Consider the following 20,379-nt stretch of genomic DNA (forward strand, 5'->3'; position numbering starts at 1 on the left):
AGCAAGGACAATTCCAAGATTTTTTTTCCTTTGAAAATTAGGGGTTTATATTGAACAAACCATTAAATAGTCTTCGCTTTAAAAAGTAGTCCTTAGTACAATTGTGATTAATTTTTAACATGTACACAAAGCACATTCAGCTTAGTTTGTTTAAAACTCCATAGTTAAAGTCCAATAATCATTTTTTAACACAACTAGCTAGGCCACCGTTAAAGGGTTCCACACTGAGATAACAATCAACATGAAGGAAAGTAATTTCCTAGTAATACTCTTGGAACTATACTCTCGGAGCCACTCTATTATCATCCTTCAAAATCCTCTTTAACTTTTTCAGGGATATCTTTTTAAAAAGCTGGTTTATTGGTGTAATCATAATTGTAGCAAGCAAGGACTTTCTTTCTTGTATTTTCCCGTTTGCATTGAATTGTTGTATCTTGCCTCAGACCACATGTTGCAATACTGTCTTGCCTGTATATTTGCAGAATATTTAGCACCTGACATCCACGTTAAGAAAACACAAATTATCAATAATTTCTGATTAAAAGATGATAAAAATACTAGGCTGTGCATCTTAATTTTTAAACATTTATATGAACTTGTATTAATCACTTATTTGGTTTCTTTCTCCTAATGCTTATAGTACTCTGCAAACACGCTTCAGCCCTTATCAGACATTACCCATCCAACCTATTTTTCCGCAGTTTATTTTTCATTAAAATAAATTCAGCAAACAAATCAAGTCACTGGTACTAATAAGCTTGAAGTGTACATTTTCATATCTAGCCAAATCTCAAATCTACCAAAATATATCTGACACGTCTTTTATATCCAGACTAGGCATTTTCTATAAAAGGCATTTGCTAAATATTATTTCAATCACTGAATTGTAATGTTTTGCGAGCTAAGAGGGATTATGAAAGCACTAGCATTCCTATTACCTGAAGTTCATTTCTGTCTTCCTTATTTTTAATCCAAATTTTACCCTGTGCCTGCGGATCAATTAATAAAGGATAACGAGATGCTTTAGTGACAATGATTCCATTCTGTATGGATAAGTCATCACTTGGTAATCCTTGCAGGTTCCATTCACTGATAGTTGGAGCATCAGTCAACATTTCTATGAGGTTCAAGTTGTTACTAAAGGGGATTTTCCGACTTTTCATTTCCTTTTGCCAGTCATTTAACAGCAGACTGCGGAACTCTTGGTTAAAAGGACCAGAATAGGACAGAAAAGCTGTAGCCAAGAGTACATCACCTTAAAGAGAAAAAGGAAAAAAAGAAAACAAAACATTACCACTTTGCAAATTCTATTCATGAATGAGCTGCTTCCTTTGCTAGTTGTTATATGCTTTGGCTGGTAAGCGAAGAACCCACTTTGACCCATAAAGAAGACAAATCAGCCTTTTTCCCCAAGGCTCATTACGTAGCAAGACAATGCTACATTTCAGTGGATGCCACATTTACTTTGTCCTTACAATGCAACTGTAGGAATCAAGAGATGGGCACCTGGCAGCCAGCCAAAGTCAACCCAACACACACACATACATAACACTATTCCAAACACCAAATCCTGCACAACCAGGACATGGCAGAATAAACTTACTCATAAACTTGCAAATCCATCATTTCCTGGCACAATCATGAGAACAGGCTTAAACAATATTATTTGGGGAGAAAAGAACCTTTATTTAGGAGTACTAATTAAGAACAAATCAATTACAATTATTACTACTACTAATAATAAAAAATTATAACCGACATCATTATGGAGGTAACTTCGAAACTGGAGCACTTTTCTACTGAGTACTAAATATTTTTTAGACTTTTTCAAGTTATGTACAAAAAAAACCCACGATGAGTGTGTGCGGAAAGTATTCTGCATTTTTAGTAAGTTAATAATACACATATACATATTAAACCAGCAAATAAAATACAAGCTATTATAATACAACCTATACAACAATATCTGCTTTTTACAGCATTTCAAGGCAAAAATCAGACAAGAAACTTCAGACCAGAATAAAGGACAAGATAAATTTCATTTACTTGATCTAACTAATAAATTAATTATTACAAAGTACTTTAGTTTCCAAGTGCATATTTATAAAATAAAAATTAACTTCTAAGAAACAAAAGTTTTATGAACATTAATAACTGAATTTAAAAATACTGGTTTCTACATATAAATGTCAATGCCTGGATATCAGTCTTCCTCTCCTCCATATGTATTCTCAGTTATAGACATTTTATTGGCACTTGCTAACATATCTCTCTTTGGACTGCTGCCTACAAACATCAGTCAAGTTAAAAAATCAGTGTCCCAAGTATTCACTGCATGTTATACATATCAAGTAAAAGCCCATGCACAGCATACACGGTCACTGTATTGTTATTTTTTTTAAATATGAACTTTAGTCTTATATTGTATTTTTTACCTAGCAGTGCTTTAGCAAGAGAATTAATAACAATTACCCTAATTTTAGCAACAGGGAAGTTAAGCTACAAAGAAAAGTTTGAAATTTCAAATGCTTTCAGTTTCACTACCCATTACAACTCAAGTGACTAACTTCCTAGTTCAAAGGTGTGGACAAAAGCTTACCCACTAGCCTCTTGGTTTGCACAGCAAATTCTTTACTCTGCTCTGTCCACCTCTCTTTTTCACCTGCTAAACCACTTATAAGACTTGAGGCAGTTTGCATTTTATGACGGCAACGCTCAGCATCTTCAAGCAAAGTCTAGAGAAAACCATACACCAAGAAATATGGTTTACGGTCACGTATCTGATAGGCCAGAAAAATCTCTACATCTAATTAAACCAGTAGTTAAACAACAGCTCAAAAATATATTCTCAAACACTTATATCACCGTGCAGAGAAGAAGGGGAAGTGGGATGAAAAAAAATATATGACAAACTATCAACATCTGTCATAAATACAGTCAACATCCTTTCCAAGGATTAATAGTGAAACTGAGAGAATGCATTAAGTTTTCTTTAAAGTACGGGTGGCAATTTCTTTTCTGTAAAGAGCAGTTCACCTGTTTTTCTCTCATTGCTTTTTCATACTCTGCCTGCACAATATCTAATTCTTCTTGCTTGGCACCTAGTTCTTCTTGAGCTTTCTGCAGATCCAGCATAGCAGTGGTTAGTCGATTCTCCTGGATTGCTAAATTAGCCTATGAAGCATACAAATATAAAAGTGTATTCATACATACAAAATCTCAAAGCATTTGCTATAATGTACCTCAAAGAGTTTTACTGTACTACATTTCAAAATCAAACTGCTCAGTAGAGATTTCATCGTTCACTAAAACCTTTTGTTTGAATTTTACAACAAAGTAACTTCTTATTGCAGGTAGCTGCAGTTAAGCAGTTGGTCTAACATCAATTAGAAAACATAATTAGAAAAACTTCTGGGAATACCAGCCATTCTCCATCTGACACAAAAGTTAGTCTGATCTGGCCTGCAAAAAAGACTGATGCCACTAGAAGCCTATTTGATTTCTCCAACCAATATGCTTTGTCTAGTGAAAGATACTACCTCTAACTAAAAATCTTGCTTCCCTCTTGGTCATTCCTATTATAAATACAAGCTATTCTATGTTAAAATCGTGCCTGACCATGATCTTCCTGACTTTCATTCTTACCTCTTAACAACTATTTAGGCCTGTTTTTCTCTAAATAACACTTATGAACAGAGTCTCTGTACGGTTGTCTTATGAACTCAGATCCTGAACCTTAAAAGAACCAGATCCTGAGTTTTTTCCTACTCAATTCTTAATTAAAGTAAAGCAATTACAGTAGCAAATTAAACTAGATGAAAGCTGTTTCAACCCCATTCAGAAGGGGCCCAAAGGCATAAAACTTCACAATCTCTGTCTTAATTTTGACAACTTACAAGTGGTAGTACATTCGAAATATATTTTACTGTAGAGTTACTATTTTCTAGAGAATAAATTCCTACAGAGGCATGCACCAGTTGAATTAGGCAGCTGATGTTTCCAGCAGATGAAATCTTCAAGTGCACACAGGTAGGGAGGACAAGGAGCTAAGGGTGTTTGTGTGCCTCCCACTGATTAACAGACTTACCTTTAAAGGCAATACTTCTTTGTTGATGGAAAAAAATACAGCCATAGCTTTGGTCCATGAGCAAAGGCCAGCAACATTCCCACATACTCTCTTAGCTGTCTCAATGTTGTAGTCCACCATTTCAAAATAAGGGCTCAAAAGTTCTACCACTTCTTCATTAATTGTGTCCTTTGGGAATTGCTAAAAAAAAAAAGTTCAATATACATAATGTACGTAATATATGTAAACTATACATATATGTACTTCAGCATACACAGAACACTACCAAGATCACAAATGTTACTTACAAACAGCTAATATGAAGTTCTCTGTCTCATGCACCTTTGAGAGCTTGCCAAAGTCATTCCACTCTGTTCTATATTCTTACAAAATGGAAAAAAGTTTGCCTTCATTTATGGTCTTTGCTATCTTATGCTATCCATTACCATTACACAGCTAATTGTTGATACAAAATATCACTGATATTCTGCTTGAAATTCCATTTTCCTTAATAGTGAATAAGTAACTTAACAATCTTCAAAAAGAAAAAGAAAAGCTTAGCTCTGGCTCATAAACATACATTCTACAAGACAGTCCTTTCAAAGGGCAAGCCAGCTATCTTCTCCTTAAATTACCTTATCTCTTATTAGTGGAATGTGTTTCAATTTTAAGAATTTATTTTATTTTTTTATTTTTCTCTTTTCTCAAAAAAAAAAATCTCTTCCATTTTTCATCCCAAAAGCTCTCAATTTTCTCCCTCAAATTTATTTTGATAGTCAAATATTCTATATAAGTTTGGCCGCCTTTAAAGATTTATTTACAAGGTATAATGAAAGTCCATCACTGATGAGCTTGAAAAATAGTTGTTCCCTGAAGCGCAAATAGGTTTATTTATGCACAAGCAATGAAATGTTGAAGCCCTTCAGTAAATTAAAAATTCTTACAAGTAGATGCAATGTGAATACTACACAAATAGCATCCATAGCACTACCAACCATACAAAGTTGGTCAAGCCTGCCATCTGTGATTTCCCACTGGACCAGAGACAGATTAAGTAAGCTCCTCAAAATGCAGAAATCAAATATAATAACATCCAGTGGGGCAGAACAAGGTACAATTTCTGAGTAGATTAATCATAATATTATTAGTTTAAATTATGAACAGGGGTTTATTCACTAGTTACTCTTCCCATTTCCCTAGACACATGCTAAGGAGCTGAAAATCCCAAATTTCAAAAAAATCTGATTTTGTACATCCTAACAATCAACTATTCCTTCGCAAGCCACTGCACAAGTTGCATTGATGAAAATTAATGAAATGTTAGGTACCAGAAAAAATATGTTTTCTATCAGCTTTAATGAAACAGATAAGTAATGGCTATTCAAACCAAATGCTTAAAGCTTTGAATCATTTGTCACTGAAAGTAATTTCATTGCCTTACTTAGGAGAAACCATAATTGATTTATGACCTGACTTTGCCAGAAGGATTCAAGTTTATTTCATTATGACGTACTTATTTTTAAGCCCTTAACATTTCAGATCTATTGTGTGTCTGATTCCCCTTGCGCATTTATTCTCCTGTGAACATCAGAGAAAACCCTGTCCCCTATTTTCTTAAATTAAAAAAATATCAAAAAGAAAGTTGCACGAGCACCTGTAGGTTCTGTAAGAAGTTCCCTGCTGTCATCAGTTTCAAAGATTCTTGCCATGATGGGATAGTACAGCACTTTTCCTGATCAATTTTCACATTGTTCACTTTTCGCTGGAAGAGCAGTAGCACACAGTCCATGATACGCATAATGAGGTGAGGAGGTCGTCCCAGTGTGCGGACAGTGGCAATATCTGCAGGTTTTATTGTCTATGAATTTAAATCAAAAGGTAAAGCAATTACTGTTATGGCTTATTTAATAAGACATAGAGCACAAGCTCACCAACAGCTTCCATTGGAGAAGAAAAAAATTATTCATATTATTTTTGATTTAAAATAATTTTACCTCTAAAAACATGAAGTTAGAAGGACCCTCAGATTTTCACTACCACCTCCTAGCAACTACTAGGAAAACTCGGCTACCTCTACAGCAGCACCTAGAAGCTAAAAACTACCATGCACATTTTTGACAAAACAAAGAGCAAAACACAAACGTCTTGAAATTTTACCTGTTTTTTTTAAATGCAAACCTACTGACCAGAAACTGAGTCTAGAAAGGAAAATACATTTTGTTGATAATTAGCAAATGAAGGTGAATTAAGGAAAACAGTGAGAAGGCCTGATACACATATAGATTTGCACCTTCCGATTCATCTTACTGGGAATGTTCCTGTTGTAGAAGCAGGCCTGCAGGAAAAACAAATTAATTATAATAACGTATGAAAACCTAGGCCCTATTAAGTAAGGCCAAGTAAACCTATGGTGCAAATCTAACACTATACCTCAGAACTCTACTGTACATTATGAATCAAAAAGGACTATCAGAAAAGTCTACTGCAGATGTCTCCTTAGAGAAGCACTGAATTGAGCAGTAGTGCATACTGCATCACAGAGTAAAAAAACACTAAACAATGGTAATGGCTGATGGGCAGGCCCACTCCTATAACAAACATAACTTGGATCAGAAGCTTTGCCTATTCACAGGGAGTTTAATCAGCCTGAGTACGTGACAGTGACAAACAGTAACCAACAGGTTATTGCAGGAGTTATGACACCTTGCTTCTAGCCTAGCACATGCCTCACTGGGAATTCATAAAGGAAGATTTTAATTACTTGTGTTTATACTTCAAGAAAGGGATTGCAAATTATTGCAGATTATCCTGATCACCTTCCTTCTGCCTGCCTTCTGTTTCCCTTCAATGTTTTGGTGCTTGTTGGGTTCAGTGTGCACCTGATAATTCGGCAGAGTTTTTCCAGATATCTGCATGGAAACTTTAACCAGTATTTCTTAGCAACCTTTAGGAAATTCAGCCCAGCCTTTTTTGCTACCATCCAAATTGTGGCAAAAGAGTTACATTTAAGTTCCATTTATTTATTTATATATTTCTAGTTATGCATTTAATGTGCTATTTTTATTGCAAGGCAAAGTGCAACTAAGTCTTATTGAACTTTGACAATTCTTACTCAAAGTTTAAAAAATGAATCTCACTAAATGCTTAAAAATGCTTATAAACTGTTGTGTACCTATCTGTTTCTTAACATAGCATTTAGCAGTCCTAAAATATGTAAAAAAATGGAGCAAAATAACCAATTTTCTTTATCTAGGAAGCGACCTTTGTATTTGTCAAATATTTTAATAGACATTTATCTACACTGCAAGCAGAATTCCATTATGGGAATCCCTAGTGAGAAGATGGCAAATGCATAATGACTGTGAGATTCATTTTCTGAAAGATGCAGCCCTATACAGACTCGTACAGAGAATTTTCTTGCTTAACGGAGTTTCTGAATGAATGAATGCACACTGAGAATACAGGTGTTCATGCTGATGGGCTTGCTTTTATGATAGTTTTCCTTTCCCCTTTAGGCACAGGCAAAGCAATTTATTATAGCACATGGAAGAATTTCAAGATTAAGCCCAACTACCTTTCCCCATTGCGAAGTCTCACAATAATGCTAGTGCAGCTTTTCCTTAAAATCAGATTTTTGTTTATTAGAATCCAAAATTTCAAGAGCAGCAGCATTGTTTTGGTTTGGTAACTTTAGCCAAAACCAGAAAGTAAGCTGTAATAATATGGACTTGATGATCTTAAAGGTCTTTTCCAACCTAAATAATTCTATGATTCTAAGATGCAGGACAGGACACTGGTGCTCTTTTCATACCTCAGACACTGCCCAGTTAGCATTGTTTGTTTATGCACTTGTCAGAATGCTTGCCCACCTCTGGGTTCTATTTGTTTTACCTTTCTCCTGTAGCTAAGTTGCAGGATCTTATGATCCAGACCTGCTCTCTTATCCCACTCTTTTCAGCTGTCATGTCATCAGTCTTCATTTAGACATTCCACTCTGCCCTTCAAAATCATGACAGTCAGCGATTGTTAAGCACCTCTCCCTCAAAGTAAAGTCATACATTCAGAAGATCCATGAAAACTTACTTATACTGGATACAGTAGAGGTGAATCAGTCACCAACAGTGCTGAAAAGGCAGAGGTTCTCAACACTTTCTTCACCTCTGTCTTTACCAACACTGTTGGATCCCAGGCGTTGGGGACAAAAATCCAGGAGAATTCAAACATAGACTCACTATCAGTGAAGAAGGAGCTAGTATGTGAATCATTACAGGAGCTTGATGCCTACAAATCAATGGGCCCTGACACCATCCACCCAAGGGTGTTGAGAGAGCTGGTTGATGTCATTGGGGGGCCACTCTCTATAAACTTCGAGAAGTCGTGGAGATCAGGGGATGTCCCAGAGGACTGGAGGAAGGCGAGTGTTACCCCTATCTACGAGAAGGGCTCAAGGGAGGATCCGGGTAATTATAGGCCCATCAGTCTTACTTCGATCCCCAGGAAAGTTATGGAACGGATCCTCCTGGGAGCCATCACGAGTCAAATGAAGCACGTGACTGGGAAAAGCCAACACGGCTTCACCAAGGGTAGATCGTGCCTGACAAATCTGGTGGCCTTCTATGATAAAGTGAACTGCTCAGTTGACATGGGGTGAGTGGTGGACACTGTCTACCTGGACTTCTCCACAGCTTTCAATACGGTTCCTCACAGCCTCCTCCTGGAGAAATTGATGCATTAAGGCCTGGACAAGTGGTCTGTGCAGTGGATGAGGAATTGGCTGACGGGCCGCACCCAAAGGGTGGTGGTAAATAGCTCTTTTTCAAACTGGCAACCCGTCACAAGTGGGGTCACCCAGGGATCGATATTGGGCCCAACGCTATTCAATATCTTCATAAGTGATCTGGATAACGGGATCAAGTGTAGCCTGATGAAGTTCGCAGATGACACCAAATTGAGTGGGGAAGTAGACACTCTGGAAGGGAGAGCCACCCTGCAGGAAGAGCTGGATAGGCTGGAAGAGCGGGCTAACAAGAACCTTATGAAGTTTAACAAGGACAAGCGTAAGGTCTTGGACCTGGGAAAACATAATCCAGGGGTGCAGCTCAGACTGGGATCCACCTGGCTAGAGAGCAGCTCCGTGGAAAGGGACCTGGGGGTCCTGCTGGACAGGAAGCTCAACAGGAGTGAACAGTGTGCTGCTGCGGCCAAGAAGGCCAACAGGATGCTGGGTTGCATCAAAAAGGGCATCACCGGCAGAGGTAAAGAAGTCATTATCCCTCTCTACTCAGCACTTGTCAGGCCACACCTGAAATACTGTGTACAGTTCTGGTCCCCGTTATACAAAAAAGATGTGGACAGGCTGGAGGGGGTCCAGAGAAGGGCCACCAAGATGATCAAGGGTCTGGTAAGCCTGCCGTATGAGGATAGGCTGAGAGAGCTGGGTTTGTTCAGGCTTGAGAAAAGGAGGCTTAGAGGTGATCTCATCACCATGTACCAGTACTTAAAGGGGAGCTACAAAGAAGATGGAGACTCCCTTTTTACAAGGAGTCACATGGTGAGGACAAGGGGTAACGGGTACAAGTTACTCCCAGGGATGAGAACAGTCAATCATTGGAATAATCTCCCCAGGGAAGTGGTTGACGACTCTACGCTGAACACGTTTAAGATTCAGCTGGACATGGTGCTGGGACATCTCGTCTAGATCGTGCTAGAAAGGTTGGACCAGATGATCCCTGAGGTCTCTTCCAATTTGGTATTCTATGATCCTAGATTTTGAAGACTTTGATTTGAAGGAACGTCACAATAGTCTTTAACCATCACAACTGTTGGCAGCCTCTCAAGTGGAAAGGAGAAACTTCCAGTAAATCTACATAACAAACTTTGAGGTTTATCTATCCTTCAGGTTTTTCCTTCTTTCTTTTCTGTTTCTTGAGATGCCAGCTCCTTGCTAGCCTCCGGTATTAGGTTTATTTCAGATCCCACTACTGCTGCTCACAACAGAAATGCCTTGAGGGACATTCTCTTATACAGCTGAACAGACATTAAAAAAAAAAATCCCATGCAAGAGCAACAAAAAAATCTTTTTTCATCACTAATTGTCCTGGTTTCAGCTGGGATAGAGTTAAGTTTCTTCTTAGTAGCTGGTACAGTGCTGTGTTTTGGGTTTAGGATGACAATAATGTTGATACACTGATGTTTTGGTTCTTGCTAAGTAGTGCTAAGCTGTTGCTAAATAGTTGCTAAGTAGTGCTTACACTGGTCAAGGACTTTTCAGCTGGGCTGGGAGGGAGCACAGCCAGGAGGGCTGACCCAGACTGGCCAAAGGGTTGTTCCATACCATAGGACATCATGCTCAGTATATAAGCTGGGGGAAGAAGAAGGAAGGGGGGGGATGTTAGGCATGATGGCGTTTGTCTTCCCAAGTAACCATTACTCGTGATGGAGCCCTGCTTTCCTGGGGATGGCTAAACACCTGCCTGCCGATGGGAAGCAGCTAGTTAATTCCTTGCTTTGCATTGTTTGCATGTGCAGCTTTTGCTTTACCTATTTAACTACTCTATTTTATTTTGCTTCAATTATTAAACTGTTCTTATCTCAACCCACGAGTTTTCTCCCTTTTACCCTTCCGATTCTCTCCCCCGTCCCACCAAGGGGGGAATGAGCAAGCAGCTGCGTGGTGCTTAGTTGCTAGCTGGGGTTAAACCACAACACTAATGATGTATCATGTGAAGAAATGGGCACAGTGTTATCACTCTATTAAAAAAGCTTTACAAAAAGAGTATGTTGAAAGACATGAAGTCCCATGGTGAACGCTAGAAATCTGGGTAATGGCACAACTCATAAGAAAAAAGAAATTCCTTTTTGAAGGCAGAAAAGATCAGTAAACTTATTCAAAACGCAATTCATTGGTGAAAACTGAAAATAAAACAGGAGGTTTCGATTTGGATGGAATAATAACTATTTTTACATGGAAGGCACTTCTTCACTCATTGCACACAAGCTGTTTTATAACAGTATCAACATTCAGTTACTGGTCTAATATCAACCTGCAGCACATCATATATAAACTATAGTTTCAAATGGAAGTTAAAACTTGCCCTTTTCTGAAAAACTGCATATTTTGGGTTTGGTACTCAGGTGGAAAAAGGAAAACAAAACTGAACGTAAAAAGCCTCAAAATATGTGTATTTATTTGCATCCATTTTCTGTCAACTGATGAGTTATGCGATGCACCTGCAATCTTGTATTTGTTTTCAAAGCCCATCTTCTTAGCAGTAAAATAATGTTATACATGGTCCAAGTACTAACCTGTAAGGCTGCTTCTGCCTCTTCCAAAGCAGGTTTAGCAGCTTCCAACTTCTCTTCAGCAATGGCTTTGTCAACTGAGATACTGTCTACAATAGCTTGAGCTTTGTCTTTCACTTTCTGAACTTCACCCTTCACCTTCTCAGCTGCCTGTGCTTTTACAGTAACTTCTTTCAATACCTATAATGTGAGAAAACCCACATGCCAAATATTAAAGAAAACACCTAGTTGGAAGAATGTATTAATTTTTGTTGTAAAATTTTATCTGTTGAATTCCAGAACCAGTAAACTCAAACAAAATTACTTTTGTCACCATTATAAGTTTCCAAGATCCCTTTTTTCCCAACACTTAACTTCCTTTTACGTGATTAATCTTTTCAAAATAGAAGAAATAAAAAGAGCAAAAACATCAAACAGCAATACAATTTGAATTCTGTACATACCATGTCAGCTTTTTCATTGGCAATTTGAAGTTCCTTTTCTTTTACCTCCAGCTCTCTGCTTAGAGCAGCCACTGACTCAGAGGCCTCTTTCAATTTTTCCAGTCCGGTATTCATTCTGGAGTTAAAAAGGAAAATAAGCAGCATGTAATTCCCTATGTAATTTACACTCCGCTTTCCAAATTATTCCATCAACAGAATGAATCACATCAATCAGAACAAACATTAGCAAAAGAGGTTTTACACCAAAAATAAAACTTGCACAGGAACTTTCACACAAGTGTCCGATGTCTTCAGAATCAAGAAAGTGAACAATGAAGAACTACATAAAGAGAGTCTGTGGCCTGAAATTTTACTCACTTCTAGCTCAAACAGTATGCTTTTATCATTGCATAAAAATCCTATACGTTGGTTCCACATATGTCACCGTCCCTATTGAGCTCCAACCTGATACTCAAAGGACTGAGTTCTATACAGCAGAAAGCATTTTCTGATCACTAGAATCCTGAGAAATATCTCGAATCACCGTTTCTTGTTTGAAGAGGATATTGAAAAGGCTAAGAAAATCAGAATATTGAAATCAAGACCAACCAAAAGAGAGTAACAGAAAAAGAGCATTAAGATAACACTTATCTCATTCAGCATTAAAATGCCCCTTCAAAAGTGCTTTTTGCCTATCAAAATATAAGTCCTCACTTGGGACTTTTCAAACAAGTTTAAGTGGACTCTACAGAGGCTGCTATTGCAAAAGTTAAGCAGTACTTGGACTGGTAAACAAATACAGCAGAGCAAATAATGAGTTACACCTGCCAAAGCAATTCAGACTATGCAACTAAGGTTAAGTGAAACAAATTGACATGCATGAACTAATCTGGTACATTTGAGGCATCAGAAGGTAGAAAACAGGACCAGCCCTCTCTGTTTTACAAGTCTTCACCCATAATGTAACTACAGATTTCTAACTCAATTTGGCTTTGAAGCCAAAGAATGTTTCAAAGTGAAATAAACTAGTTTGAGTCTTTCTTAAAGGCTTCCAGCTCTTTGTACCAATCTTTCAAAACTGAGAAGACATTTTTTCTTAAGGGTGATACCAATTGATGTTCCAAATGCTAATTTTACATTCTATTTGAGTATTTCTGACATGAAGATAAATCTGCAAATAGACTTCATTAGTTTAATAAAGTATCTAAAAGGAGAATGAATATATCAAAACCACTTTAATAATCTACAAGTGAAAACCTCAGCAGCCTAGATTAGGCTCTATGATCACAAAACCGAGAACGCCAAGGGTATTTCTTACCTGCTCACATCAGGAGGATACAACTGTTTAGCAAGAAAACAGAAGTTGCTCTCTGGTAAATTAAATGCTATTGTGAATATATTATGAAATTAGATATAGATGTTTTCTTTTACTCATTAAAAATACATGGGAATAATTTATATTCACTTTTTTCCCCACCACCTTGCTTTTTCATACATCACTACCCTTTTTCCCTCTCCAAAAATATATAGTCATTAACTTAAATGCCAAAAGCAACTATGATATTTGATCTAGTTACACATTTACACAATTTTAGGAAACTCAAAAAAAAAAAAAATCCTTTTGCTGTGCAAAGAGACAAGCCATGCATTGAAATGAAGCATATCAGAATATACCCTATCTGGGGAAGAAAACTACAGAAAGACAGTAGTAAACTGAGCAGTTTACCTGTTTGCTAATGTCTGCACTTCAGCACGCTTTTCTTTGTATGTGGTTTTATATCCCTGAATAAAGGACAGGTAGGATTTGGGAGTCACATGTGTAGAACGTCTGTATCTTTGGAAGTAATCAGAACACTTCTCTGCCACTCCATCCTGGAACGAGCCCATACACTGCACAATTTCCCTCTTTGTATCAGCAGTGCAGTCCATATCAAATGAGGACAGGAAATGTTCAGATACTTAGGAAAGAAAGAAAAACCATAAATGTAAGTAAATATTCAGGAAAAACTCTTAGCTTATAAACAAGGCAATATAAATGCTACATACCACGACAAAGAGAAATATTTCATCTAATTTAAATCTTCATCTGCCATTTATCTGTGTACCACTTACTCGTATATATTTGTCTCAGTATGTGGCTGAACTTTAAATAGCATTTTATTTTTATCATTTCAGAATCCAATATGTGGTCTGCTAAAGGATGGTATTGATTACACCAGGCAATAGTTGCAAAGCAGATAACACCTCTGGAAGTAAAGTCTTTATACAATGCTATTGGCAATCTGAGATTCATCTTCTTGATGTTTTCTATAAATTTAATTTAAAATGTAAATGCTAATTATCAATCAACTTATTGACAGCTGTAACATGGGAGATGCTTTCCCCTTGCATCAACAAGATACTATGTCATCTTTCACCCAGCTTCTTCTTTTCACCCCAGTCTTCTTTACTCTCCACCATCAGATTCTTAACATTATTCCACACCGCTCAGTAAAAAGTATAGCCAAGAATCTGGTATTCTTTCACCTCCAAAGCGTGCAACTGCTTTTTCTCTCTGAACCTGTCTAGCTGCTAGCCACCACGGACTGAGCAATCACAGCCTTCCTCTGTATGCCTGATCACAGGCACAGCCACTAATAACCACTTTCTTTAGTAGTATTTATCGTCTTTACTAATGCCTTTAAGCCATCTTCAAGGGGAATTTTTATTCAAACTGTGTTCAAATCCTTTCCTCTGTTAGAAATATTTCAACAGTTTAATACAGCAAGCTTTAAAGAAGAAAACATCTATATCAAATTTTAGAACCAAGTAAGTTTCTTCTGCCAGTGTGCTGGCAAAATTCAAAGCAATTAAAACAACTTCATGACCACCAATCACAGAATTAAATATCTGCAAAGACAAAACCTACACCTACCTGCCACTAGAGCATCCTTAGGCCATCGGCTGAACCAATCTATGGTGCATCCAGAAATGAGAGCAGGGAACTTCAGGGCCCTATTTCGGAATTTTTCACCTACTGGTGAAAAGCAAAGAACCACATGAAGGTTCTGATGGACTCTGGTCATGAAGTAGTCATACAGAACCTCACTGGTTGGAGGTCTACGTGGATGTTCCTTTTTGAAGGTGGGTATGAGGTCACTAATGATCTCATCTACTTCATCACGTGCAAATAAGTTTGACACCTTTGAGAAAAAGGAAGATTTTTTTCACGCTTTATGAGATGATCCAAATAGAGCATATAGCATAAGGTTCATTTAATAGATAGAATTTCAGGAAGGGACATACAGTTCAGACACTGAATTTATTAGGACCCACCCCGCTCCTTTAAACCAGAATTTTTACTGAAGTGATTCCATTAAACACACTGAAATCTAACTTGCTCTAAAAGTAAAAGCCACTCTCCCATGTGAAAAACAAAGAATCCATGTACAATGGCTTTGCTTTCTTCTCTTAATATTCTGATAACTAGCAGAAATTTCTCTGAAACACACCCCTAAAAAAAATAAATAAATTAAATAAAAGCAATATAAACCATCCCATCCATTCTGGACATAAATTTAGCATACAAAAACTAATTGTACACTAATGAGATATTTAATTTAACAGACAATTTTGTTAAACTTCGGTGATGTTCCCCAAGTCTCAATTTTTTTAAGCTATTCTCATGTACATGACAGCTTGTCAACATATCTAAAAGTGTCTAACTTAGGCAATTTCTCTGCATGGAATGACGATGCTCATTTTTAATTTTACATTAGCTTTGTCTCACTCTAACCTAGTATAATGGATCGTTTCCATTTTTTACAATACTGTAATGAATAAAAGCACTTGAGTTTTAGTTTGTGAAAGTGTGACCCTTGACATATAAAAGAATATTCAGATAAATTTGGTTATTTTACTTCAGAATTATAAAATCAAAAAAGCAGAAAAACGATCATGAGAAGGCATCTTACTTCTCCTGATGATAAAACATTGTTCAGGTATTCCAAGAAAGACTCATCTTTGATCTCATTGTCTGTAAAAAGAAAACAGATGCCTTTCCCTTGCAGTCCTGCTGTTCTGTACAAGAGTTTCAGATCTTCCATCAAGTTTAAAGTGTTGTATGATCTACAAGAAAGGACAGTTGTACTAATATTCATTCCTTTTAAAAAGGGCTCCCAGTTAAAAGAAAAAGAACAAGCAAACATAAGTAGCAAACAATCCTTTGGAATTTAAGGCAACAAGGCGCCAAAGTCCAGGAATTTTCATTTAGATTAGGAGGAAAGACAGAACTCATTTTGAAGTCCCACATTAAATACGTAATCCATTCTTCTCTTTCCTGCTCTCTTTTTCACCTTCCACATCAATAAAAAAATAATAAAAAAAAAAACCAAAAACACACCCCCACACCCCAAACCCACCAAAAAAGCCAACAATAACAACAAAAAAAACCCCCAAACCTCAAGTCTTATCATGCTATTTATTTCTCTTTTGCCAGAAAAAATGAAAAGACAAACAAGTGTCATCTGTCTCACAGTATTCTGTCGTACTAGATGCAATAAGATACTTTACATTTTATTGACTAATTAAAAAACTCAAACTAGTTGGCCCTTCTGGTGAAGGTCATCACCAATGGTAGCACTCACAATTTTACAAAAAGGAAAGAGAGCAGCAGCAAACTAAGAGATGAAAAAACATAAAAATTATTAGACAAGGTGTGGTGGGTTGACCTTGGTGTCTGCATAGTTCTTTCACATATTCTCACTCCTCTGTTCTGGCTGCTGTTGCACAGCAGGTTTTTTTTCTCCTTCTTAAATATGTTATCACAGAGGCGCTACCACCATCACTGATGGGCTCAGCCTGGACCAGCATAGGGTCCGTCTTGAGGCCAGCTGGCACTGGCTCTGTCGGACATGGGGAAAGTTTCTAACAGCTTCTCACAGAAACCACCCCTGTAGACACCCTGCTACCAAAACCTTGCCATGTAAACCCAATATACAAGGTTACACTGGAATGATCTCTCTGGCTGGATAAAGCAGTGCAAAAAGTTTCTCGGATGCCCACTCAGAATTAAAACAGAGAAGTGATTGCATGCAACTTTATTAAGAGTTTCTTATGTAACCATAACGATCTCATGTATGACCTGAAGAATCAGAAATTGTACAATAGTTCCTCATTAGTAGGGAAGAGCTCAGGAAATAAATACATTGGTTTTACAATTTTTTCTTGATGATTAAGAAGATAATTTTTTGTGTTTCAGCAAAGATATCATAATCACCAAGATAAGGTTCCATACATGTGCTTATAAATAAGACACTTCAAAAGCAAAGACACCCCCAAAATTAAAAATGGACACAGAGGAGACACAAATATTCTATGCCCTTTTGTTTCAGCTGCAGGGGGAAATAATGATTGGAAGAGCTATTCAGTTAATTACTCAAAATTAGACAAAAATACTGACCTGAAAAAAATACTTTAAGTTATACACATTGAGTTAGCAATATGACTATCATCTACCTTGGTGAATTAAATGAAATTAAAATTCAACAATTATTATCTTTAAGAACTCACAGAACAGGGAATTTTGGATTAACAAAAAGCAAATGATTCTATCCAAGAAGGATTCAAAATTTTTCCCAGAGGTATTTTGGCACAAATTATTAGATGTGTTTTAGATAAACATTTAAGGTTAGAAAAGCATGGAGTTTAATTTTATCAGTCAGGTCAAACTTCTACACTTGCTTGTTGAGAACTTGGAGAACTCCAAGGGGTTTGTAAGACAGGGTTATGTTTTGTCAGAATCGTTGATGAGTATTTCCTAAAATCATGTTTATTCAAATCTTCACTCAGTCTATTCTTCATGATAGTTTCTTTAATTCATCTGGTGCATATATTGGGTTTACAAGCCTTCAGGTGTATGGGTTCCCCAGATTTTCTCTAGACTTTTTTTTCATGGGCTTTATATAGGCCTTCTTATGACCCTCAAGTGCCAAGGCAACTTCAATTGGGAAGCTGCACACCACTTTCTTAATTCAATATTTCACCTTCTAGTGGCTTCACAATTCTTTGTGAATGATATCCAGCAATTTGTTACTGCTTGTTTTGTCAACTGTACTGTAATCTCTCCTGGAGTCATTGCTGTTTCAGATAGATCCTCTGACCCTCACCAAGAGGTATTCCCACATGTGAATCTACAATTTCTTCTGCAGCCAAGACAGCTGCAAAAGAATTAAAATAATTTCAGTTCTCTACAATTACATCTCATTTGAATGCTGAAATATTTCCTGATCATTGAGTTGTCCTACAGACACTTTGGGAGGTGCTTATATTCTAAAATATTGAGAGAAGGATTTATAATTTACTTTTTATATCTTTTGTGAGTTACTCCAAAAGAAATTGCATTGGGTTGAACAATATGAAATAAGGCAAGATGTACTTGGAAAGGACTGTCAAAATACTAACATATACATAAGGTGTACCAAGTTAATGGGCAGGGATGAGGATTCCACCTCCTCACACAGGCGTTATTTCAAATATTACAAGATAAACTCGTAAAGGCATTATGGATAGATAGCAACTACAAATATTTTCAGTACAGTTTAGTGTACTGTGTAAAGACACAGAGTAAAAATAACTTGACACTGCCAATATTCCTTCTCATTCTGTGAAACACACAAAACAGTTTACTGATCCAAAGATGGTAAAAGCTCAGACTTATTTTAGTAAATCAAGCAAATTTAGTAAGTCTCAAAGGATTTTCATTTCTTTCCACTCTAGGCAACAGCGCTCAGCCTATGTTCAGCTTGTTCTTTCTCCCACTGCAGAGACTGGGAGCCTGTTTTGTTTATTGAAAGAGTTCAAACACGAAGTACTTATTTACTTACATTTTAATTAATGCTCACCTTGTTAACATTATCTGGAACGTATCATATCCAGCTATGAAAGATGCCAGTCTTGTCAAGCTCTGCTTTCCTGAGCCACCAACTCCAACTAAAAGAGCATTTCCACGAGGAGTGCGAATCACCCGAGAAATCTGTGTAAGATCACAGTCATTTGTTGCTACAATGTGTAAAAGTTACACACCCAAAAATCCTATGCTGCTGCAGTAATAAAGTTATATTAGAAATGCAGAACAAATGGAAATTTTAAGGTTTAATTAAGGGATTCTATATTCTACGGACATTTGCACTTTGCAATATTTTCTGTAAACCTTCCAATAGTATAGCAACCACTTGATTCCATCACTGTGAACTTTCAATTATCAGTAGAATTGCACCTCACACTTCCACAAAGCACAAGTAAATCTCAACTGTGATTTGTTAGTGATGTGCTATCATGGCATGACAGCTTATTAAAATTGGGAAGGAAATAATAATTTCCCCAATACCATACCCTCTGGACAACTTTAGTAAGACTCATCTCTTCGGGCCCCTTCATTGTGCCCAGAAAGACAAGTTGTCCCAAGCATGTTAAATTCAGGAGAACCGGTCTCCCACCATTCTCTGCAGCAGGTAATAATGCTGCCTTTATAATCAAACTTCTTAAGCTTCTAGTTTACTTGATTATAAAAATGCACAGTATCAGTATGAATATTTGGTCACTGTGCAACATCTCCCAGCTAGATCTCCTTTTATTTCCAATTTCATTATTTATCTTTTAAAGCAAAAGGCAGTAGTTACCTACTACTCCACATTTCCCTTCAATTCAGGACAGTGCAACATAAACAAACAGACCCTTTGCAATTCAGAGCAAAAAAAACTTCAGCACTGTGAACTGCATGCAGCACCCATCCCACAGTCCACAGCCAAAAAACAATGCCAAAAAATCTGAAAACAGGTAGAAGACATTACCTGATGCTGTGAAAATATGCCTTTAAGCACAGGAGACAAACTTGCTCCACACCCCATCAGTTGCACGTGGACAGATACTCATAGTATACAGAAGAGCCCACATTAATTTCCAGAACAGCATAGAGCCACTTTCCTCTCAAAGGCAAGGTAATACCAACCAGCTGGTTAGCAGCTGGTCTCCTCTGCACAAGCAACGATAGAGACTATTGGCTCCTGCTCTCTTTATTGTCTTGAATATCCCCTAGAATTCCATCATGCCAATAAGCAGCCTGGGATACCTATTTAACTTGCCTTTCCTGTAACATACTTTTTTCCAAGTTATTAAAAATAGTCATGTCAATTTCCTGCAGTTTTAAACCCATGTCTTTTACATATTGAGTGCAACGTATTTGCTATTTTTCATAGGTTAATGTTTTATAAGCAAAGATAAAATCAAGTATGAAGGCTTACTCTAAGCATACTTAGTATTTAACCAGAGAAAGAAAAATAGATTTGCACACCACCCTTGGAATATTGCTGATCACTTCAATTATGGCTAGTACATCTTTTCCGGGCAGAGGCACACAAGCTGTAAATTGGAAGCTTTGTTCTCTGTTTAAGATATTCCCCAGCTTTAACTCATTCAAGGCATAGTATGGTCAGCTCAGATTAGGCATTACCTTAACTGTGCTTACCTAGCTTTCTCTTAGAAAGTGTCTCAAGTCTAGCTAATGGATACAGCTCAGACCTGCACAGCTGTAAATGCTGCTTTCAAGAATAT

The 20,379-nt window shown here is 37.1% G+C and overlaps 1 protein-coding gene across 1 annotated transcript in view; it reads right to left on the minus strand.

Annotated features, from left to right (window-relative positions):
- The window catches only part of DNAH5 (dynein axonemal heavy chain 5), a 137,452-nt gene that overhangs the window by 26,876 nt on the left and 90,197 nt on the right, over nucleotides 1–20,379 (minus strand). The window contains exons 53-63 of the mRNA XM_087736864.1: nucleotides 18,672–18,802; nucleotides 15,744–15,897; nucleotides 14,705–14,972; nucleotides 13,517–13,748; nucleotides 11,812–11,926; nucleotides 11,372–11,548; nucleotides 5,721–5,924; nucleotides 4,088–4,267; nucleotides 3,037–3,174; nucleotides 2,600–2,735; nucleotides 939–1,255 (exon numbers count right to left, since the gene is read on the minus strand). Coding sequence (XP_087592990.1) covers nucleotides 939–1,255; nucleotides 2,600–2,735; nucleotides 3,037–3,174; nucleotides 4,088–4,267; nucleotides 5,721–5,924; nucleotides 11,372–11,548; nucleotides 11,812–11,926; nucleotides 13,517–13,748; nucleotides 14,705–14,972; nucleotides 15,744–15,897; nucleotides 18,672–18,802 — 2,052 coding nt within the window. The remainder of the gene's footprint in view (nucleotides 1–938; nucleotides 1,256–2,599; nucleotides 2,736–3,036; nucleotides 3,175–4,087; nucleotides 4,268–5,720; nucleotides 5,925–11,371; nucleotides 11,549–11,811; nucleotides 11,927–13,516; nucleotides 13,749–14,704; nucleotides 14,973–15,743; nucleotides 15,898–18,671; nucleotides 18,803–20,379) is intronic.

This window comes from Nipponia nippon, unplaced genomic scaffold (genome assembly GCF_047370975.1).
Source record: "Nipponia nippon isolate SJK-2023a ecotype South Korea unplaced genomic scaffold, ASM4737097v1 scaffold_1, whole genome shotgun sequence".
NCBI lineage: Eukaryota > Metazoa > Chordata > Aves > Pelecaniformes > Threskiornithidae > Nipponia > Nipponia nippon.